Below are 24,888 nucleotides of genomic sequence, written 5' to 3'. Positions count from 1 at the left end.
ACTGGATTTCATTGTAAATAAAAGCACTTAGTGGTATACAAATTCTGTTAAACAAATAAATGCCCAGAAAGTCCCTAAGTTAGAGCAGAATCAAAGGTACTCCAGGATTGATTTTTCTTCAGACGCCTTCTTTCTTTCATTCCTCTTCGAGAAAACCTAGCTAGTCAGTGAACATGCACTGAATGTCCCGAGTCCCAGGTCTTCCCTGGGAACTGAATTTATGACACAGCAGACCTCAGAGAAGATGGAGGATTGGCACACCTGGAAGCAGCTTGGCACCAGAGCAGGCCAGTGGGCAGGACAGAACTACAGCCAGAGCCCATCAGCAGGCTGCTTGGTTCTTGTAGGAGCTGGGTGCATGGGCGGACCAGAGGGAGAACTAGCCTATGTCTGGTCCACCTGTGGCCTATTTAAAGGGGCCCACCCCATCCACAGCAGCCAGTTTGTGTGATGACTTTTCTGCCCACCCTTGGTTTGCCATGGTTTCCCTCCTGCTATGGATATAGTCAGTCCCTGGTTGATAGGACTGGGAAGGAATTTTGCCCCGGGATGATTGGCCATTATGAAATCTAAATTTCAGGTTTTTGTGGGGGCAAGGTCTGGAAATAAGATTTTTGAGACTGACACACATTCCTTCATTCCCTGAAATTTATTTCAAAATATTAGTCTTTCGTTTCAGCCTTGTAGCATATCACAGCTTGAATTATACCACAAACATTTAACAGTTGCCAAGATTTTATTAGTCAGCAAGTGGCAAAGTTCTCACCCACTATTTCAAATGAAAGGCGAAGTAGCTATTAGAAAATAACAAGACATACTGTGTACGAATAAGGAAAGAAAAACAAAAATACAGAATATTTTGAAAGGATATGGTTTCCTTTTATTAATTATTGCCATTCTGTTGGCCTCCAAATACTTAGTGCTTATATAGTGCCTTCAACTGCAAACTTATCCACATACCGAGTAGTAAGCCCCATTGAACTCAATGGAATTTGCTTCTGGTAGACACGCACAAAAGAGTACCCTGTTTGTTGTTGTTGTTGTTACATGACATCTGCAAGGTAGGTGAGTATTATATACCCACTTCGCAGGAGGGGAACTGAAGGCAAGACAATAGAAGCTTGTCATAGTCCACCCAGTGAGATCATGGCAGAGGTGAGATAGAAACAAGGGGCTTCTTTATGTGTAGCTCAGTCACTTGGCCACTCTACCCACACCACTGTTGAGTCCAACCTTGGAAGCTGAAACATTTGAATGCACAAATCTGGAAGAATTAAGACACAGGCGTTCTTTGGTGAAAGCAAGAGGAAAGAAATGCATTATTCAAGGGAGATTTCGTGCTTTTCTCCTATGGGTGTATGCGTGACAATACTGTATATATTAAAGGCAAATTGGAGCCAAGAGTTCTTAAACAGATATAAATGGTTTTTCAATTACTGTTTAAGGAGCACCCCACAAGGTTTTGCATTGCGATCTCTTCTGTTTAATTTTTATTTAAATGATTTGGACAAAGGGTTAAACTACCATCGCCAGAGATATAAAAATGGCATAATGACAGGAGATGTTAATGATACTATGGAGGATGCGAAAGAAATACAAGAGGATTTTCAAAACCTAGGGCAATATGTAAAACACTGGCATGCGGGAAGTGAGTGTCAGTAGCTGTAACGTCACTATCCAGGAAAAACTTAACACAAATGGCAAAAGCAATTTTGGAGTGTATCATAAATGGCCGAAACATGAAAAGGCAACAACTGGGTGGATTAACAGCCAGAACGCAAAGAGTTTGGAGTCAGGCTTTGAGTAGAGATATAGAGTGATTTTACTGCACATGCTGTACATAGCACTGATGGCACTATACAAATAATACCGACCACAAAGAAATTATACCAGAAATTAATTGCTGGAAAATAGGCTGAGACATCCTATTTTCAGCCCACTTCAGCCCTCCCTCCCTCTTCTTCCCCCCATGATCAGTTTCACCTATCCTAAGAGATTGCACGGGAGTAAATCCCACTGAATTCAATAAGCATGCAAATGATCAAACTTGCCCTCTTCCTCCCCTCCCCCTCCTCCCTTCCCCCAACCCCCTCCTGCCCCCTGCCCTTCCTGCTCCCCTTCCTCCTCCTCCCCTCCCCATCCCCCCATGGTCAGTTTCATCTATTCTAAGCATGATTGCAGGGGAGTAAATCCAATTGAATGCAATAAGCATGCAAATAATCCATTCCCAGCAAACTTGCACAGGATCCCATTTCTTAACTCCCAGATTAAAAAGCAGAGAAATTCACTAATAGACAAAAAAAAAAACCTTGCAGTTTAAGAATGTACCCATAGCCAACAGATATTTCTATCAAACTTTAAAAAGCAGGGAATTTGGGCAGTTATAATGAATGCACCAGGGGAGCAGGAGACCTGACCTCCTCTCTGCCCTACATATTTGTCAAAAGGCAAACACAATTCCTGTGTAGCTTGAAAGAATTTGGTAACATGTGCCTCTGAGCATATGGTGAGTGGTGGCAACACCTGCAATCAGCCCAAATAACAGAAACAAGACAAGTGCTGTGCTCATCTTATTTTAGCAGGGAGGAAGCAACAATATTAAAACAGTTGATAGAGTTCAGATAGTCACTTTAAATATGTTTGATTAATTTGCAATTTTAGTGAAGTTTCCTATAGGAAATCATTTTCTTTTGCTTCTGTTTGCAGTTGAGGGGTGAAATAAAACACAGAGACGTCAGCTTGGGTTGAACAAGGGCCACTTTATTTAAATTATAGTAAACAAAACCCAATTTAAAGTGACCTGCAGAGGGAAACCTAGGTCCGGGAACTGTCTATAAGCAAGTAGCTTGCCATACAGCTCTCAGGCGACCAGCCCCTGCTGGGGCAAGGGCAAGCCCATCTGCTTACCCTTTACCCCAGCCACACCCTGCAGGTGAGTAGGGGGGCCTTCCCACATCATCCCCACCCAGGGCCGTATAACCCCTGGGTAGATGAGGATAAGTTGGCCCCAGAAGCAGCCCATATCCTGCCCTCGAGCCGTAAAGCCCTGAGAGACAGGCCTCTGGAACCGCCAATCACCTCCAAAGGTGCCTAAGGGGGCCACCTAGCTGTCCTTACCTATTTCCCTTCCCGCACCTTCCCGCCACAAAAGGGGGACAAATCTCTATTTAGTCCCCCTTTACCCCACTGCCAAGAAACATCTCTCGCAGAAAATAAGTCGTTACCTGCATGAGACAGGTGAACGCCATTGGCCCTGTACAGTTCACCCTTCCAGTGCTGAATGCAGGGATGCGGAATGGCCAACCCCCCCTGCCCAAGAAGAGCCCACCGAATTTGCCGGTTGACCTTCTTCCATGCATGATCAATTCCAGCTGGATCCCATATGCCGCGCCATGTCTGACCACATCAGACGCACCAAAGGCCAACACTGCCTTATCACTTGCATGTCCTTACATGCCTGTACGCTGAGGGCCTTGCCCTGCTTCACGCTGCGGTCATTACCACCGAGGTGGATGACCATTGCCTGCAGAAATATCTGCACCACACCTTGCTGGAACAGAGCAGGTAGGAGCCACTCCCCATGCATTCCTTGCCGGTCCAGCCACTGCACAACAGCCCCTCTACTGAGGCCCAACTGCGAGCCCATGCTCGAATTCGCTGCCCTCCAGGGTGCCCGGAAGACCATGCTGTGGCCGCATATTAGGATGTGCATCTGCTCTATGCCTGTCCAGCAACCTGTCAAAACAATGAAGATTGTGAGGCCGCTACATTCCCTTGCCCTCTAAAAGTGGGAAATATAGCCCTTGTACACATCAGAGGACCAAAGTCCCACGCCCTGCACCAGTGCCTGTGGGAAACTAAACTGTAAAGTGTCATACCCCAGCCCCTACAATGCTCGTTTGTGAGGCTGCCGCATCCCCCTGCCCTCTAAAAGGGGGGAATATAGCCATCATATGCATCAGAGGCCCAAAGTCCCACGTCCTGTATCAGTGCCGGGAGGAAACCAAAACCCTACTGCCATAGAAGCAGCTCCCATTTTAATTGAATAGGTTCCAGACTGGAAGGGGTCATACCCCAGCCCCTGCAATGCTTGTTTTGTTAATGCCAAAACTGGTATTGTTGACCCAGACAGGCATATATGGCCTATAGCTAGGGGGTCCAGATTAGCCTGGGTGAATAAATATCCTTCGGCAGAGGTTGGGCACTGAGGCAAGGTCAACCGTACGTGCCTTCCCTTACACCTCTGGTCCGTTCTAGACCTTCCACGTTGAGCAAGCATAACTCCCCCTCCCTGGAAACATCACAACTGGAGGGCATGTCGAGAGAGGCCTCACGTAGAGCCAGCCACCACCTCTTTTCTCCTGAAAGCCTCAAAACAGTGTATGAGCCACTGCCTGGAATAGCTTGGGTCTTCACTGAAGGAACAGACCATTTCCCACTGGTCCACTACACCCATAAAATGTCCAGCGAGAAGGTTCGATGGGGATAGGGAAAAAACCGCCAGCCTGGCTAAGAAAGCTTACCTCGAAGTGTTCACACTGCCATGCCCCTTCTCCTGCCGTGCCGTCTATCAGGAATATCAGCAGGTGAGTCACCGGAAAGGCCACTCTGGCATATAGCCCTTGCTGGCCCAGAATTCCTGAATACCTGTTTCTGGAAGCTGGCGAGCATGCTGGGGGCAATGTAACCCATTGAATCCAAGGGAATTCCAGCGCACAGCTCACGGGATTAGCCCCCCTTCACACTGCCCCTGCTGCCCTATTCTGCATTCTGATAGCTGGTGATCATGCTAGGGCAATAGATAGGCTTATGGCCTTCTCTGACTCCCTGCATAAACTTCTCCCAGAACAACGGGACAGGCAAGGGCCATGAATTCTAGTGTTCCTAATTATAAGAGAGTTATGAGACCCGACCCCAGGCCATGAGCTCTTCTGTCCAAAAGTCGCCTTCCAACCCCGGAAAAGAGTTAATGAAAGGTAACATTCATAGTTAAAACCCCTTCCCGAATCCAGGCTTGCAACCACAGGAAAGGGAGCCAGGTCGGTGCATAAGGCAGCCATAACCCTGAATTCGTAGTATGGGTGTTCAAGCCCCATCATAGCATAATAACCCCATTAAAAGACCCCTAACATCAAGAGGGCCGAAAGGAAACACTTCATGGTCCCAATCCAGGATCTCATCTGGGACGGTTCAAGCTTGCCCTGTGCAGCTTTCAGCCGTGGGCAAGAGTCAATCTTGTTACAGAAATGTGAACACCGGGGCAGGATCCTTCATACTATAAGCTGAAACCTCAGGTGCTAACATGCCTCCCACAAGCTGCCACACCTATGAACATCCACTCAGACAGATAGTGCCCCACTGCTTAGGAGCCCACTTGTCTCCTGACTGCCCCCTCACGGAAGGCTCTGAAGCACTCCATGCGAGAATTATAGCATTCCGTAGGTAATGTTCTGCCACTACAAATGCATAAGGCATATGCGCGCACTATGATGATGGAGTGCAGCTCACTGATCCTAGACTAACTAGTGTGGACCCCTCACTGCCTGCCCCTTTGAATAAGACTGGCGTGACCAAGTGTACTTCTGTACATTCTGACCACAGCCATTATTGCCATGACTAAACGGGGTGAAGATTGTAGGCCATGAGGGCCAGCCGTGAGTTGGAGGCCATGAAGGCCAGCCAGGAGTTGGGGTATGAGACTGGGAAACAAAAGGCAAACACCATAACATAACAAACCTCCCCTTAAACCGGGTAGCCTGCTAACCAAGTTCATAGTACCCGGAGTCTAACTGGGGAAGGGACACCTGTCCCTAAGCAGCCGGTGGCTCCTTTTTACCCTTTTGAAGGCCTCTTGCCTCCTATCTCCCTGTTGCACATATCCGTTGAACATGACCCAGCAGTGTGATGTTGCAGCAAAAAGGGCAAATGCGGTTTTGGGCTGCATAAACAGAGCTATAGTTTCCAGGTTGAGGGAAGTAATAGTCCCACTATATTCTGCATTAGTCAGGCCTCATCTGGAATACTGCATTCAGTTCTGGGCGCCTCATTTTAAGAAAGATATAGACAAGTTAGAGCGGGTTCAGAAGAGGGCAACGAGGATGATAGCCGGTATGAAGAACAAGTCTTATGAGGAAGGTTGAAGGAACTTGGCACGTTCAGTCTGGTGAAGAGAAGGCTGAGGGGTGACATGATTGCACTCTTTAAGTACCTGAAGGGCTGTCACATAGAGGAGGGTACAGATTTGTTCTCTGCTGCCCCAGAGGGTAGGACTAGGTCTAATGGTTTTAAGTTGCAGGAGCATAGATTCAGATTGGACATTAGAAGGAACGTCTTGACAGTAAGGGCAGTTCGGCAATGGAACCGACTGCCTAGGGAGGTGGTGGGATCTCCTTCGCTGGATGTCTTCAAGCAGAGGCTGGACAGCTATCTGCGGGAGATGCTCTAGCTGTGGATTTCCTGCTGTGAGCAGGGGGTTGGACTCGATGGCCTACAAGGCCCCTTCCAACTCTATGATTCTATGGTGCTAGCATCAACCCTTTTTTCCAGGGATTGGCACTGTAAGGCAGCTGCTAAGATCTCACTGCCTCAGGTAAACTCACAGACACTACTTGGGAGCAGCAGCTCCTTGGAGTTACAAGCCCCATTGCGTGGCTGGGTGGTTGTCTGCTATGCCTTCCCCCCACTTTGTGCCATGCACAGCAACACCTCCTTCTCAGAAGTCCGGTGGCACAGGGCAATTGCTGCTCTCGCGCCTCAGAAAGTGAGTAGTGTTGCAAGGAGCAGTTGCCACTGCCTCCAGTGCCACGCCTGCCCTCTTGCTCTAGGCCTGGCTGTGTAACAGCAAGGATGAGGAGCACTGAACTGCCACGGGAGACAATGCAAATGAGGAAGAGGAGGTGGCAACTGCTCTTGCCTCTGCCCCCCCCTCTAGTTGGCATGGCAAAGAGAACTTGGAACAAAGGGGCATCTAGAGAGAAAGGAGGCAGGGGAAAAGAGTATAACCCCAGACAGCACATGCTGAGGACTAGGCCCTATGCTGCTGCCAGAGATCAGCCTCTGCCTGTTCACTTGTTTTCCCTTGTACGTTTTGTCTCAGGTTCTACAAATGCTAGAAACGTACTATTTTTTTTTAAAATGAAAGCTGGGAGCATTATTCACCCAGGAAGGAACAAGTGCCCCCTTGGCCTCTCCATTGGGGACCTGCTTGCGAGCTTCCCATACTGGGCATTTGGTTGGCCATTTTGAGAACAGAGCCCTGGACTAGGTAGGCCTCTGGCCTGATCCAGCAGGGCTGCTGTTATACCCACTCTGTCGCCCTGGATGGCGCCTCTGCCACTCTCTACTTTTCGGGGCCCCCAAAGGCAGGGGCGAGGCAAGCGAGCGATCAAAAGCAGTGGCGGCTCCTGCTCAGAATCGTTCTTTGCCCCAACGCTCCAGGCCGCACCGCTCTTCCCCCTCGTTTGGGGCTCAGCGGAGCTTCGTTTCTGTGAATATGTGAAGTACAGCAACAATGCAACACTAAAAAAAAACTCCAAAAACAATTGTGGAATAATAGTACTGACTCTTCTGCAGAATAGTTTCCAATGGACATGAGGAGTGTCTCTTTTTGCAAAAGATAAAACAATGGAAGGTGAAATATATTCTAGCAAAATTCTAGGTGTACTCTATGTTTTTAATTCACCATGCCCACCTTTCCTTAAGTGGAGTAGTTAAGAATAGCAGGCTGAAAACATGCATCTTGGGCAGGCCAGGTTTGAAACACAAAAGGCTGTCTTCATGTGTAAATCCTGGTCACAGCTGCATCTCCAGCATCAGAGACCTACAAATGTCCCTTTGCATAGTTTGGTTCAAATAAGAAATTTAACTTTTGGTCTTCAGGCAGGTTTTTCTCAGTGTTGCCACTGTTGCTTCTACTTTTGCTATACAACTGGAAAAGAGCTCTGATCTGACAGCCAGGGTCTCAGGATATTAAAGAGCAATTCAGGAAGGAGCTTGATAGAAACGTGTCTGGTCAACCTGTGATAATTTTGTTTATGTTTACTGATCATCAATAGATATAACATATTAAATATATATAGTATATAATACATGATATATAGATGTCACTAGATATAATTTACCAGAAAGAGAAAATGAAAATGCAGGGATCAAAATAATGAGTTTTTCTTCCCGTTCTTCTCCAACTTGTCTTTAGTATAGGGCATTTATTCAGACTCATCTCTTCCATTCCTACTAATATCAAAAGTTATAACTGGTTTATTCTTGTGCTGCTGAATTCTGGATCATGCCCTTTGTTTTACTGTAGTTTTAGAGCCTAATGTGGGGGGCTTTTTTTTAGATAATTAAATAAAATCTGACATTGGGTGGCTTAACATGTCATAGTCCTTTAAACAATTACTAGGATAATTATCTACTTTGTCATCATCCTCTGCATAAAATTCATTTATTAATGCACAGCCTAGAGATCAGCACTTTCCAGTCACTTTTTATCAATGCTTACATTCCACTTTCCTTGTATTTCTGTAGGAATTTTGTTTACAGGCTAGCAGCAGCATGGGTACTTAAAAAATAGACCCCCCCCCACACATAATAAGCATCTCTAGATACAAAGTTAGTGTTACACCATGTTATGTTCCTTTGATGCAACAGTTGCCGAAGTCTGTTCTAGATGTGCACATTTTCTATCATTGGATGTCTGGGATTTAAGGCTGCACTTTCAAAACTGGGAGAGCTGCATCCTTGAATTTAAGTATTCTTGCAGCCTATATTTGGATTTAAGCCAGACAACAAATACCATGAATGAGAATGTGATTGAATTGGTTTAACAGTGTTGCAAATCAAGCTGTACACTTAATTTCAATGTAAGCAATACTGCAATAAAGGATCAGCTTGGAAGCGCTATCCATGCAGGCTCTTGTTCCTGTGTTGTTGAGGATCTACCTATGCAAATAGGTGCTGTCATGGATGGATCCTCTCTCCAGTTCAGGCGCTGGGACCGCTTTAAAAAGCAACAATCATACTTGTGATTACATGGCTGTATATAGTCCTCTTTGCCCTGTGAACAGCTGATGAGAGGAATTATTGCATCTTGAAGAGGGCTCTGTGTACAATCTTGCCTGCTGAATGTATTCAAGGTTGGCACAGGCCCTTGGATTATGTGCGCAAATGCTGGTGAGCAGGGCAACATAACTAGCGAGGCATCAAGTGTGAGACATGTGGCAGCTCTATTTTACTGAGCTACATGTCCATTTGTAATCCATTTTAGCTACCATATATTTGAACCAATGTGTGCCCAAACCAGAGATGCTGTGATAGTCCAGCATATACAGTATACAATCTAGTAATATACAATATAGTATATTGTAGTTCTTCTGGTGCATACAATTATCCTGAACCCTCCTCCTGTCCAATTATGATTTACTTTCCATTGTGAAATATATGAGGGGGGTTGGATGCACAAGCTGGCTGAGTTTAAGAATTCAGATGTGCATCTAAATGTTCATCTGAATGTGCATTCCACTGAAAGCATGGGACAGCATTTGAGTGTACATCCTAATTTTGCCTTTATTTTGCCTGCAAGAATAACCATGACACTCCAGGGATTTGCAAGACCATAGGCCATGAAAACTGAAACCATGGCAGAAAAAAAAGGGGGGGCAGATTTCATACGTTCGTAACAAGTACTATGGCCTGTAGTAGGACCTGACCATTGCTGGCTAGGAAAAGTGAATGGGCATGAAATGCCCATTTAATGTCTTGAAAGGGGGCCAGTGTTTGAAGGGTGTTCTGTTTCTTGCTCATTACACATGGTCCCTTCACCAGACAGGGCACCCTTGCTAAACATTATTATAATGCTGGATTTCTGTGTGGTATAGTACCAACCTGTAGGCAGACAGCTGACTACGATAACAAATAAATGGTTTACTTTTAATATAGGTATTATTGTAGTTCATTGTCTGACATGCCCTTCTACCTGAATATGTATTGCTTTTATCAGCCATGACAGAAATATAGTAAGTCAGTAATTTCAGATACTGTTGCATAAGCAGCGTCACTGTAATTTTGCCAGGAGGGAGATAATAAATCATACTTTTCCATTTGACTGATGTCCTGTTTCTCTTGTCTGGTTTCAGCAGCTGAGTTCTATCTGGCAAGCTAGCATTGTTCGCTGTTTCTCTTATTAAAGGATAAGGCACATTACTGAAAATGCTTTTGTGTGTAAAGATTTTCAAGCAGTACATGAAATTATAGAACACATAATAAAAAGGCTACATTGATCCTGGTGCTATTGTAAAAAACCCACAACCACATGTCTTTTTCAGGCTGGGGGAGAGGGTTTGTCTGAAAAACCTTTGGTGCCTTGATTAGTCATCTTTTTTGTATACTATGAACAGCTCAACATTACTTGTGATGTGCAGTGCTGATCAGAGGCAAGAGGTTTTCCTCATGTTTGTTTAAGCCTTTATTAGCTTCCTTTGAGCCAAACCTTTTCCAAGCTCATCATGGAACTGAATCGAGCATTTCTGCCCCTCAAGAAGCAAATGGGGGAAGGAAGGATGTGTATGCTGAGAGATCAAAGCCTTACCAATCTGCTTAAAGCTTTCTAGTTGTGACAGAGTTTTAAAACCCATTGTTAGAAAATAAAGCACTTCTAGCAACTTAAATTGTACAATTAGGTAGATCTCAGGGGAAATGGTGGATTGATATGGGCATGACAGATGTCCAACAGGTTATGTTTTCTGCTGATTCAGATACATTTGTCACCTAGAAGACAGCCCTGTTTGCTGTTACCTGCTGAGAAAATTAGGAGAAATAAGTATGTACATTTAATTGCTGTTTTGTGTTGTGGAGACCATTTGATATGGAGTTTTCATTTCTGTTTTCCTAGAAAGTGACTCTTGAGTTAGTAACTGTCTTATCCTGAGTCAGATCATTGGTCTGTCTAGCTCAGTCTTGTGTACAGGGCCTGGGTTCTCCAGGGTTTGGGACAGTCAGGTTTCCTAACCAAACCTGGAGATTCTAGGGCCTGGACCTAGGGCCTTCTCTATGCAAAGCATGTCCTCTCTCCCAGAGCTGCAGCTCTGCCCCCAAATAAAGGATTATATTAATTTATAGTAATATTCCCCTCTTAGGCTCTAAAATGAGTCTTGTTTTGTGATGAAATTTGATCATAAACGATGACCGACATTATATAAGGAATAAAACATTCTCCTCTTACCCTGTGTGCAGATTCATATTTTGCATGATATAATTTTGATGTGATTTTGGGAGTATTGTATAGATAGTTTTGCATCCCAGAAGGGACCATACACCTATGTCTATGCTTCTTTTTCTACCCTTCCCACCTTGACTAGGCCAAAGATGACATGATAGATTCTGGCTTATTGCCAGAGGTGTAGTTGTCCAGGGTCTCGGGGGGTCTTAGACCCCTTATGTTTTTGGGAGCAGGGTCCCAGCCAGGTCCCTATGTCTCCAGCATCATTCAGAAGAGACTTCTAACATGCTTCCTTGTCCTTTCCTGCTGATTGGAGCCAGAGTGAAAGAGTCAGCCAATGATAAGACTCTTCTCAGCAGCTAACACTCTCCTCTTTCATGCTTATTGGCTTGTAGGGATGTCTGTTGTTGTGAGAGGAGGCATTAACAAGGATATCATTTGCAACCCAGCAGCTAAAAAAAAAAAAAGGATAGGAGGGGCATGGCTGTGACTATTATGTTTTTTTTTTTCAATAATTTTTATTCAGATTTTCATAAAACATACAAGACAAAATCATAAAACATTCAAAGACAAAAAACAAAATCAAAAATAGTTAAACAAAAAGAAAAAAAGAAAAAAAAAACAAAAATAAAAAATAAAGAGTAAAATATTGACTTCCCATTTGTCAAAGATCAAATCAGTTATAAGTCTATAATATATAACAATCCTGTCTCTTAAGTCATATTATAAAATCACTTTCCTCCAGTAGTTATCTTACTTAATCATCAAATCTCATAAACATTACTTTATTCTTTCCACAAAAAGTCAAAGAGAGGTTTCAATTCTTTAAGAAATATATCTATCAATTTTTTTTTCCAGATAAGCATATCGATTAATCCATCTCATTACTAATTATGATAATCTTATTGTCATAACCATAGTCAAAATAAACATTTCAATTAATCCATCACATCAGAATCTGTTAGGTTCAATAATTTCAGTAGCCATTGTTCTATTATCTCTATTAGTTCCATTTTCCATCTTCCATCTTCAGTAGTCTTGTTAAGTCCAGTAATTTCAATATCCAATCTTCCATTATCAGTATTCCATAATAATCTTGCTGTCAAAGCCATAGTCATATAGTAAGAGTCTGATGGGGATTACCTCTATCCCAAATATTTTCTTGCCATCCGTTCTGAATAGGTTGCTGAAATACTGCTGTAAAATCATATCTCTGTTCTTTTTTTCAAAATACACTGGGTCATCTCTTAAAAGTTTTTCCATTGTCACATGGCTGCAGTTAATTCCATAGATTTTCTCTATATTGGGCTCCATCACATCATTCCAGTCCAGAAGATTATCCATGCCATTGATAACTTTATCTCTAGAATCTTCATTCATTTCTTCAGAGATAACATTGAGTTCCAAACAATAGATTTTATTTCTAAAGTCCATAGACTCCAAATCTTGTTCCTGTTCCACGTTGGTTCCAATCTCCGGGATCTCCTCTCTCACAGGGACCCCTATTCCAGTCTCCAGGGTCACCTCTCTCACAGGGACCCCTGTTCCAATCTCCGGGGTCTCCTCTCTCACAGGGACCCCTTCCAGGGTCACCTCTCTCACAGGGACCCTTATATCTTTAATCTCCTGCTTCATTTTACTCAATTCAATTTTCATTATCTCAATCTCATCCATTATTTTCTGAAACATAGTTATTTCCAGATTTTCAGCCACTTTCTTAATTGCCATTTTAAAAGAAAAATATAGGAAAACCACTTCTTATTTCAGCAACAATTGGGTTAATACTCCAAACTTGGTGACATCACAGTATAAACAGAGCAGACAGCCTTATCTCTCCAATAGTTAAGTAAACAAAATGCAGTTCCCAGGATCGAAACAATTAATGGCAATCGTCAAGAAACAGATTCGTCAAAATAAAATAGACCAAAAAGAGAGTAGTCTCAAAACAGTATAATATTTTTCAAAATAAAAATCTGGAATAGAAATCCCTCTTCTGTGTATATCTTTAGAATGCAAATCCAGGACAGCTTTTTGCAACAAAAACAGAGATAAGCTATTAATTAGTGCGTAGCAGAGAGAAGTTATGGCTCCCCAGTGAGATGTCAAAAACTGATCAATCTGGCAAATCTCTTTTAAACAGCAACAATTTAAGTCAAGTAAAAGAAAAATATAGAAAGAAGGGTGCTTGCCTGTTAGTGCGTTCTCTCTTAGAAGATAAGGTGAACGTTCGCTTTATCAGATAGAGCTTGCTGTTAAAAATCCGTCCCACCTTCGTCGGCTGGACCTCGTCCCATAAATTAATGAGATCTGGTCGTCCCAACAAAAATAGGCTTTGAGGTTAATCTCTTCGTTTCTCCCTACCCGGGAGAAGTTTAATCAGTCAAAAAAAAAAGAAAAAACTGACTGATATATCTGAATAAGCTTCTTTTGAGGCAGGAGCCCGTCTCAAAAGCAGGCACAGGCTAAGTCACCCTTCCCGGAAGTCCGGCTGTGACTATTATGAAGGGACCCTGCACTTCTAAATTTGCACCTACTCTACAGCTTATTGTAGACATTAAAAACAGCAACAACCGACTATACATTTCAGCATTGAAGGCAGAATGGATATGACATTTGCCAAAATGGAAAGCAATATATTTATAATGCAAACCTTTGTTAATATAACTGCATTGAATGAAACCAGTTTTAGGAGAATTAGCAAGGGAACAGATGTCTAAAATTCCCAAAACAAATGTTCCCATAATTAATTGATCATCAGTCCTTGACAAGGCTATTAAGACAGCTATAAATTGGATGATGAGAACATATGCAATAGTCAAAACTAGCCTGAGACTTCATTATACTCACTAGGAAACAATGGCTCTTGCTTATGTCTTTTTAAAACTGCAGTGATGCTTGGTTTGTCATCACTAAGATCCAAGAGCATATAAGTATAGGATTCTGTACATCTTTTACAGCATTTGACAAGAGATATTTACTTTGCTAGTTTCTTGTTTGGGTCATCTTTATAATATTAATATTAGTGGTATATACAGAAAATGATTTGTAAGGTGACTGTGCGATGCTTCTGTTGTTGGGGTAGTGGGGACAGAAATATGCATATGAGGGTAGATAGAAGGAGACAGTGGGGATGCCTGCCCTCAACCACTTCTTACTTGGAGAGCGCCTCAGTGGGTATGGTGTGTGTAAACAAAAAGCAGAGAAAAGTATTGAAAAACTGAAGTCATTTTGTTATTTAGTCTTCTGCACTTGAGGAAAAGATGGAGAAACAAGGGTTTCTTTCAGACTAAGATCCTATGCAATGAGGAGCATGTAAACCTGTACAATTCGAACATGGTTAAATCCTTACATTACACTGAATGGGAATTGTATCTGGGTGCTGAACTGATTTTTCAAGTGACCTATCATGCACCAGGTTTTGTTTAATCATATCATATGCTAAGACCAAGTGGTGTTTCACTGCAAGCAAATAGCTTGCCACACTGAGGCAGTCTGCACATGTTGACAGAGATCACCTCCCTGCCACCATGCAGGAAATCTTTAAATTGGGGTTTACCTTTCTACTATGTCCAACAATGGAACATGAACTGAGATGCAATGAAAGCAAGCTGTTTTAATACCATGGTCCCTTTCCATCATTATTAAACACCAAGGGGGTCAGTTGTGGATATTTCTTTGGGGAGATTTTTCTTCCCTAGAAACGTAGAACTTCACCCTAGTTTTCCAAGGAATGAAACTTTGCAATCTCACTACTGACAACATTACAACCCCTTGGGGTCAGGAAGAAATGCATTATTGAAATAGGCCTCCTGTTTGTTTGTTTAAAGCTGAGATCAGGGAGAAGCTATTCACCATCAGATGAATCATATTATAAAGTAAACCCAATATAATAAATTAGCTGAAATCCTCCACTGAGCTGGATAAAAGAAAAGAAAATGCTATTTACTAATACGTAAAAAACCTTGTGGTTTAAGAACGTACCTATAGCCCACAGCTATTTCTATCAAACTTTGAAAAGCAGGGAAATTGCACAGCTATAGTGAATGCACCAGGGTAGCAGGAGACCTGAACTCCTCTCTGAGATATTGTACTGCCCTACAAAGTTGTCAAAATGCAAACACCATTTGGGTTGGTCTTTCACAGTCCAATCCACTTCCTGTGTAGCTTGGAAGAATTTGGTAACATGTGCCTCTGAGTATATGGTGAGTGGTGGCAACACCTGCCATTTCCAGGGACATTTGTAGGTCTCTGATGCTGGAGATGCAGCTGTGACCAGGATTTACACATTCATCCATCCATGAATCCTCTTTCTGTGACAGACAGGCTGTTAATTGTATGAATATGCACATGTTTAAAAATGTAAAATTTTCTTCCTGTGTAGCTTGGAAGAATTTGGTAACATGTGCCTCTGAGCATATGGTTAGTAGTGGCAACACCTGCCATCTCCAAAAATGGAGAATTATATTTTTGTATGTTTGTTGGTGTTCTTCTTACTTTGCTTCTTTTTTGTGTTACTACTGTTTCTACAGAGAATCTAACCTAGAAAACTATATTTCTCTCATTATTCAACCTAGAAATCTGTGTCAAATTTATTTTTATTAATTTCAACGCCTTTCTATTGGTCAGTGTCATATATGATTGTGAAGACAGCCTTTTGTGTTTCAAACCTGGCCTGCCCAAGATGCATGTTTTCAGCCTGCTATTCTTAACTACTCCACTTAAGGAAAGGTGGGCATGGTGAATTAAAAACATAGAGTACACCTAGAATTTTGCTAGAATATATTTCACCTTCCACTTTTATCTTTTGCAAAAAGAGACACTCCTCATGTCCATTGGAAACTATTCTGCAGAAGAGTCAGTACTATTATTCCACAATTGTTTTTGGAGTTTTTTTTAGTGTTGCATTGTTGCTGTACTTCACATATCCACAGAAACAGACGCAAAAGAAAATGACTTCCTATAGGAATAGTCACTAAAATTGCAAATTAATCAAATATATTTATAATGACTATCTGAACTCTATCAACTGTTTTAATATTGTTGCTTCCTCCCTGCTAAAATAAGATGAGCACAGCACATGTCTTGTTTCTGTTATTTGGGCTGATTGCAGGTGTTGCCACCGCTCACCATATGCTCAGAGGCAAATGTTACCAAATTCTTTCAAGCTACACAGGAAGTGGATTGGACTGTGAAAGACAAACCCAAATTGTGTTTGCCTTTTGACAAATATGTAGGGCAGAGAGGTCAGGTCTCCTGCTCCCCTGGTGCATTCATTATAACTGCCCAAATTCCCTGCTTTTTAAAGTTTGATAGAAATATTTGTTGGCTATAGGTACGTTCTTAAACTGCAAGGTTTTTTTTTTGTCTATTAGTGAATTTCTCTGCTTTTTAATCTGGGAGTTAAGAAATGGGATCATGTGCAAGTTTGCTGGGAATGGATTTTTTGCATGCTTATTGCATTCAATTGATTTTACTCCCCTGCAATCATGCTTAGAATAGGTGAAACTGACCATGGGGGGATGGGGAGGGGAGGAGGAGGAAGGGGAGCAGGAAGGGCAGGGGGCAGGAGGGGGTTGGGGGCAGGCAGGAGGGGGAGGGGAGGAAGAGGGCAAGTTTGATCATTTGCATGCTTATTGAATTCAGTGGGATTTACTCCCGTGCAACCTCTTAGGATAGGTGAAACTGATCATGGGGGGAAGAAGAGGGAGGGAGGGCTGAAGTGGTCAGGGGAGGAGGAAGACGGAAGAGGGGAGAGGAGGAAGAAGGGAGAAGGAAGGGAGAGGGGAGAGGAGGGAGAGGAGGGGAAAGACAGAGGGAGAAGGAGATGAGAGAGAGGGAGGGGAAAAGCAAGTCTGATCATTTGCATGCTTATTGAGTTCCATGGGATTTACTCGCATGCAATCATGCTTAGAATAGCTGAAACTCACCATGGAGGAGGAGGAGGGAGAGGACAGGAGAGGGAAGAGGAAGCAAGGGGATTGGGAGGGGGGAGGGGTGTAGGAAGGGGGAGGGTACAGGCAAGAGGGAGGGAATAGGAGGAAGGAGGAGGGGAGGGCAGGTTTGAACATTTGCATGTGTTTTGAGTTCAATGAGATGTACTCCTGTACAGTCATGCATAGGAAAGGTGAAAGTGATGAGGGGAGGGGGAGGGAAGGGGAGAAAGGGTAGGTGTAGGGAGGAAGGTAGAGGGGAGAGGGAGGGGAAGAGATTGGGTGGGCAGGCCCTGGGCAGAGAGGAAGCCCCTTTCCTTTCTGAGAGTAAAACATTGTAACAGTATCATTGTTTTTCAGCATTTTCCCCACCTCTTTATTCTACAGCAGGCACATGTAGCCTCCCAAATTTAAACCAAAGCTGTCACTGGCCACATTCCCTTATTTCACTTTAGACAGCTTTCAATAGATTATGAGACCACTGACAGAAAAAAGTCCAACAGGGGTCTGGATTCCCCCCCTCTTGTTTTACTCTTTGAACTCTTGATACTCTCTATGTTTTGTGTATTGCCATGAAAACTTAGAGGGTTGTTAAGCAAGTGTTTCTGAGTTCAGGACTATAAATTTTGTAAGGTTTTGTTGTGAAATGAGCTTATGGGAAGCAGCAGAATGGCATGGGGGTTATTTTCAATTTAACACTTTGGAATGTGAAAAATCCATGCCGGCTATAGTATACAGCCACTCTCATGGCTGTATAACAGCAAACTTCTCTGTGAAACTGGATGAAACTATTTATTCTTTATCTTCTAATACAAACTTCGTACACTTGAGACCAAATGGAATTTAAAATGAGAGCATAGGAGGCAGTACCTTTGGATCAGTGAACAAAACAGGTTTTTGTTTTGCTTTTGCTTTTGTTCTCTCTCTGCTTACAATTGAATTCAGTTCATGTTCAGCTGATAAGGCTGCTTAGGATCAGGTAACTACTTTTCTGCCTGTCCCAGCAGGCAAGCACACATTGGATTTACTGATGGCTTACTTGTAAAGTCCAATGTCTGTAGGTATGAATATCCTGGTTGTATCCCAGATTCTTTTTTCTTTTTTCAGTTGTTGTTATTTCATGGTTCCAAAACCTGCATCCCCCCCACACCCTCAGGGACAGGCTGGCTGGATTTTAAAATATTTTGATTATTCCTGAATGATCAGTATTACGTTTACATCCTCCTTTCCTCCAAGGAGCTCAAGGTGGCATTCATGGGTCTCCTTTTCTCCATGTTATCCTAACGACAACCTGTGAGGTAGATTAGGCTGACAGACAGTGACTAGCCCAAGGTCACAGAGTGAGTTTCATGGCTCAGCGGTAATTTTAACTGTAGTCTCCCAGGTCCTCACCACTTAATGTCCCTGCATTTTATTCCACATCCTAGAAAAAAGATATGGACATGAACAAGATGGGGGAAGAGGAAAATAATATTTTCCCAAAGGTCTGGAAATGTACAACATCCCATGTTAATTTTTGTAAAACCATTTCGAGGTTTTTTACAATCCAGCAAAATAAATAAAATTAAAATAATAAAAATTAACTAATCTGTGTGGTACTTTTAAGACTGATCAGTTCAGGCTGGAGTCCTGTACATACTTACCAGGGAGCAATTGCATGGAATTCAGTAGGGGCTTACCTTTGAGTAATGTATGGTTAATCTGGCATCAGTCCACACTAGAAATTGTGACAGCAGGGACCCCTTCTGAACCAACCCTTAAGTGCTAAATATTAACAAAACTGCAGTGTTTAAGTGTCCACTGTTTCTTTGCAAAGGGGGAGGGTAGGGAGAGAATCCAAACAGCTGGAGGCCACACATCTTTTCTCCCAGTTGAGAAGCAACTGTGACAGAAGGACCCCTTCTGAACCAAAGTAAGACACCTTTCAGTTTAGTTAGGTGCTAACTATTTGTGAAACAGCAACGCTTAGGTGTTTACAGTATCGTTGCAAGGGAGGAGGATGGGGAGAAAACCAGGCCACACCTCTGTGACCTCTCAGCAGCCTCACCTGGTCTAGTAGGCACCAGCTGCCACTGCTTATATGCTGTGGTCCACTGATAGGAGCAAAGGAACTGACATTCTGTACAGCAGAATCTTGTTCCGAGTTGGAAGAAGAATTACAAAATGTAAGGAAAAATAATAGTCCATAGTTTGTTCTTTAAATACAGTTAAAACTGTTATGCTAGAAACAATTACTTGAATTTTATGAGAGTGTTGTTAACTGTTTCTTTTTTCAGTGCTCTAAATTATGTTTATATGTGAAATACATTTTAGTGGCTAAGTAATTCTACCAGTTGTTAGCCCTGCTCATCTCACCCAGATGAAGAATATCAGCCTCGCACTGTCTTAAAGTTACAGGAAGATACAAATAATTTAGGCACTAATGAAACCATATATTTATTTGTGACCATTTTTATACATTTCTAGACTGCTTTCTTTGTGGTTGTTTAATAATAAATTGCTATTGTTAATGTAGCACTTCTCCCGCAATCCCATATTGCAGATGGGTAAAAGGGAGCAGCTTATCTAAGGAGGACAATTAATGAGTTCATGGCAGGTATGTGATTCAAAGCAGGGACCTCATGAGTTGTCATTCAGTCTCGTGGCCACTACAATTCACCAGTGATCATAAGTAGGCTTTTCCATGGGCAAGTTCTTATGCAGAGTGGCTCCCTACATCTGGCAATTTGCACAGTGCTATCCCAAACCGCACAAAAAATGGGCTTTGATGGGATGGTGGCAATTACTTATACTATGTAAAGAATCATCTCACATTAACAAATTACCACGTGGGCAATCTCCCCGCAGCTGCTGATAATACATGTGGATTGGGATATTTAAGCTTTTCTGTCAAATATCTTTACAGCAATGTTGCTAACAATTTAACCAATGCAGATTAGTTTGGTTAAAGTGATTTATAGATATGCTGGAACTGGTATTTGCAGTCTCCAAGCTCTACCCAAACATTCCATTTGCTAGACTGGGCAGGCTCACAAACTGCACTTAACACCTAAGCAAAAAGCTGGGAAATGACTCATATAATACATAATACTATAACAGATCTAGGGTTTAATTTAGCTATAATTAGAGCAGATGGGTGAATCTGAAGAAAACTGTAAATCCTAGCAATATCCCAGATCAGATACACACACAGAGCACTCCTTCAATACATGCAAGCAATCCTGACTAGTCCATGGTATGCAATTCACATGGAGAAATATATATAGAGAAAAACATTTTAAAAAAATGAAATGATGGGAATTTTAGAAGTGCTTAGGCTTGGGTGAATTATGCCCATAATGTGTAAACTGGGTGATGATGGATTTTTTATTTTATTTTGCAATAATTCTTGTGATTGGAGCAGCACTTTGCTTGCGGTCATCATGATCAAGGAGATTATTATAATCCATGTGAGTATATACACAGTGAGGGATGCAACCGTTCGTATGTGGAGAAGAATATGGCAGGTTTTAGAAAAACTCTAAAGAAAAACAATCTGATAGATGGGGAACTTTCAGAGTTAATACATCTAAAGGCATTGGGTGGAATCCTAGTACTGCTCCTTGCTCCAGCAGAGCAGGGGGAGGGGGAGCAATTTCTGCCAATTTATCCTTCTCCCTGCACTCCCCCATACCACCGTCCACCCTGTTTTTGTGAGCCCCAACCCTCCAGAGTAGATTTTCAGGGGATGCTGGGGGGGGAGGGTAATTGGCAAAAATGACTCCTCTTCCATTCATGGACACCTGCATTGGATCAAAAGCCCTTGTGCTCAGACCAAGGAAACCAACGGGATACAACCCCTTCCTTAAAAATATAAGAAGTTCAGAAAGGTTAAGTCCTGTCATTATGTTTTTCTCGGCTTTATCATCTTTGTACTGATAATGCCAGTTCAAGGATCTTTGTGACTCAGGATGGAAGAACCTCTGTCTGAGGTCCTGAAAACCTGGATAGGGTTGATTTAAAAAATCCCTTAAGCTAGATGGGCCATTGATCTCCTCTGAATAGGCCAATTCATTTGCCAATTCCTAGGTTCTCATTTTCAGACTTACTGAGGCTTTTCAGTGCCTAAGGTTACATGTATCAAAAGATTTGCTTCACAATAATTGGCACATAACTGAAGAGAACTAGGTCTTCAGATGTCAGAAAAGACAGCGTGACCTTGACATTAATAGGAGTCTAAATAAATTCCTGCACCAGGATATACTTCAAGCCATTTAGACTATAATCTTATGGTCCCTGGGAGGGAATCTCGCAAAACTCATAGCACCCACTGGATCTTCCTCTCCAAGGGGAGAAGGAGAAGTCCACTCTTGAACAGAGAGATTTAATGTTGAATGCCCCCTCCATGAGGCTGTGGAAAGGTCTACAGGCAATCCCTCTTCAATGTCAGAACTCCAGTATCAGAGATGATGAAAAGTAGGAATTTGGGGTGGGGAGTTGTTGTCCTACTGTTTCCCTAAGCCCCAAAATGGGGGGGGGAAACTATGCCAGCCCTGGAGCTAGAGTAGGGTATTTGCTTCTCATTGATTCCAATGGGGGAGGAACTTTAACAAAAAATGTTCCACATCTTTTGCTCTGTAGGAAGATGGTTCATCTGCCTTTGGTTCTCCCTCCCCTGCACCTTTGGATTGGTCTGTTAATGTGTGAAATGACAGTGGAGCCAGTAATAAAGCACCTACTTTTCCCAAATGACTATGGAATACGAATTGCCTTTGATAAGTTTTTTTATTGCTTCTTAATTTTTCCATAGCAGTAAAAATACTGTGGCCTGGATCCAGAGAAGCACCAGTGGAAATGGGGATAGCCTAAAGTGACTTTTCCATCCATTCCTCCCCCTAACTGAAGCCTGAAAAGCTTCTCTTGTGGGTTAGGGAACCCTCTGAATGATGTGGGCTATGATGTGGGAGGTCGAGGTGGAATGGGAGATGCTGAAAATCAAGTGGAGGCACCTTCCATGAGCAGCAGATCTACTCATGGAAGATACCTCTGTCTGATTTTTGACCATCCATCCTTTCCTCCAGCCCCAGCAACACATCCCACCTCATTTAGGAAGGTCCCCCAACTCTCAGGAGAGGGAGCTGCCAGGAGGAGGATGGGGTTGAAAAGTCACTTTAGGCCAGCTCTGCTTCCACTGGCACATCTCCGCATCCAAGCAAACCATTGTAGGCTAGCCTGTAAATCTATTAATGATTCTTTCCTGGCATTTCTTACCAATACTAGATATAGGTCAGCCAAGAGCTTAACTGCAGCTTATACTCTTGTGCTGCAGGAAAACAACACATTTTTCAAAGGAGATATTTAGTCTGGCACATACCTCTAAATTTTATTTTATTTATTTATTTATTTATTTTCATTTATAAACCGCCCATAGCCAATGGCTCCCTGGGCGGTGTACAACATACAATAATACAATAAATGAACAAAATCAGATAAAAATACAAATTCATAATAACACTAAATGATATTAGCATAGCTAAAACATTAAAACAGTAAAATACATAGAAATATATTAAAATGCCTGGGAGAATAGGAAGGTTTTAGCCTGGCGCCAAAAGGATAGCAGCGTAGGCGCCAGGCGTACCTCCTTGGGGAGACTGTTCCACAATTCGGGGGCCACCACCGGAAAGGCCCTAGATCTTGTCATTACCCTCCGAGCCTCTCGGTGAGACGGTACTTGGAGGAGGGCCTTAGATGTCGAATGAAGTGTACGGGTAGGTTCATAGCGGGAGAGGCGTTCCATCAGATATTGCGGGCCCACACCATGTAAGGCTTTATAGGTCAATACCAGCACCTTGAATCTGGCCCGGAAACAAATCGGCAACCAGTGCAAACGGGCCAGAACAGGTGTAATATGTGAGAACCGCTTGGTCCTCGTCAGTAGTCTGGCTGCTGCGTTTTGCACTAGCTGCAGCTTCCGAACCATCTTCAAGGGCAGCCCCACATAGAGTGCATTACAGTAATCCAATCTAGAGGTCACTAGAGCATGAACAACTGAGGTGAGGTTATCACCGCCAAGATAGGGGCGTAGTTGGGCTACCAAACGAAGATGGTAAAATGCATTCCGAGCCACCGAGGCTACCTGAGCCTCGAGTGACAAGGAAGGATCGAAAAGAACCCCCAGACTACGAACCTGTTCCTTCAGGGGGAGTGTAACCCCATCCAGAACAGGATGAACATCCTCCATCTGAGCGGAAAAGTCACTCACCAACAGCGTCTCAGTCTTGTCTGGATTGTGTTTCAGTTTATTAGCTCCCATCCAGTCCATTATCGCGGCCAGGCAATGGTTCAGCACATCAACAGCCTCACCTGAAGAAGATGAAAAGGAGTAATAGAGTTGCATGTCATCAGCATACTGATGGCAACGCACTCCAAAACCCCACTCCAGATGACCGCACCCAGAGGCTTCATGTAGATGTTGAAAAGCATGGGGGACAGAACCGATCCCTGAGGGACTCCACAATGGAGAGTCCAGGGTATCGAGCAATGTTCCCCAAGCACTACCTTCTGGAGATGATCCGCCAAGTAGGAGCGGAGCCACTGCCAAGCAGTACCCCCAACTCCCAACTCCGCGAGTCTCTCCAGAAGGATACCATGGTCGATGGTATCAAAAGCAGCTGAGAGATCAAGGAGAATCAACAGAGTTACACTCCCCCTGTCCCTCTCCCGACAAAAGTCATCGTACAGGGCGACCAAGGCTGTTTCTGTGCCAAAACCGGGCCTAAAACCAGATTGAAACGGATCTAGATAATCGGTTTCATCCAAGAGCGCCTGGAGCTGGCTGGCAACCACCCGTTCCAAGACCTTGCCCAGAAATGGAACATTCGCTACCGGTCGATAGTTGTTCAAATTATCTGGGTCCAAGGACGACCTCTTCAAGAGAGGTCTCACTACAGCCTCCTTGAGACAACGAGGGACAACTCCCTCACTCAAGGAGGCATCGATCACTTCCTTGGCCCAGCTGGCAGTTCCAGCCCGGCTAGCTTTAACTAGCCAAGAAGGGCAAGGGTCGAGATGCTCTTAGCTCTGGAACCATGACAGGAGATCTTAGAATTTGACACTACTCAAGGAAATTTGATAGTTCTATTTCCAATCTACCTTCTATATTCCCAACGCCCAAAGATAACAAAGAAATGTGGTATTCATTGACTAACATGACAGATCACCAGCTAATCACACTCTGAACAAACCTATCATTTCTCAGTATCAATTAGACAATAAATTAATGCATGATTAGTGTAGTATTCAGTATATATTTGTAGATCTAGATGTAGACATACAATGCATTAATGAATGAATATGAGTTGGTCTTACCTTAAATTCTTCCAGGATTTTGTAGCTTTTCCCATGGTATTCACAAAAGTTCTTCACTTCTTTGCATTCTGGACAACATCCATTGTGTTCTACTTTAGTACACTTTGGGTGGATTTTGGGGCATTCTGGTTGGTCACAAATAGGCCCATCATCAGTACAGACACATGGACAGTTGGAATGCCCTGGAAAAAACCGTTCTCCCAGTTTGTATACAAAACCACTGTCATCCACACAACCTTTCCCTCGATAGTCATCAAAGATCAGATTATTATCGTTATTTGAGATCTGATCACCTTCATCAGCAGGGTAGTCTTCATGGTTGAAGGCAGCTGGAGTGACCAAATTAGGAATTAGCAACAGAAATATGCAGGCTTCATGAATATGAAGAGCCAT

At 43.0% G+C, this 24,888-nt stretch overlaps 1 protein-coding gene across 1 annotated transcript in view; it reads right to left on the bottom strand.

Annotated features, from left to right (window-relative positions):
• Nucleotides 1-24,888, bottom strand: part of VWC2L (von Willebrand factor C domain containing 2 like) — a 141,959-nt gene extending 117,071 nt beyond the window's left edge. Inside the window, exon 1 of the mRNA XM_061612854.1 lies at nt 24,496-24,888. Coding sequence (XP_061468838.1) covers nt 24,496-24,888 — 393 coding nt within the window. The remainder of the gene's footprint in view (nt 1-24,495) is intronic.

This window comes from Rhineura floridana, chromosome 2 (genome assembly GCF_030035675.1).
Source record: "Rhineura floridana isolate rRhiFlo1 chromosome 2, rRhiFlo1.hap2, whole genome shotgun sequence".
NCBI classification, from domain to species: Eukaryota; Metazoa; Chordata; class Lepidosauria; order Squamata; family Rhineuridae; genus Rhineura; species Rhineura floridana.
Note: the sequence above shows the minus strand (reverse complement) of the source record. Positions and strands in the feature narration are given on the sequence as shown.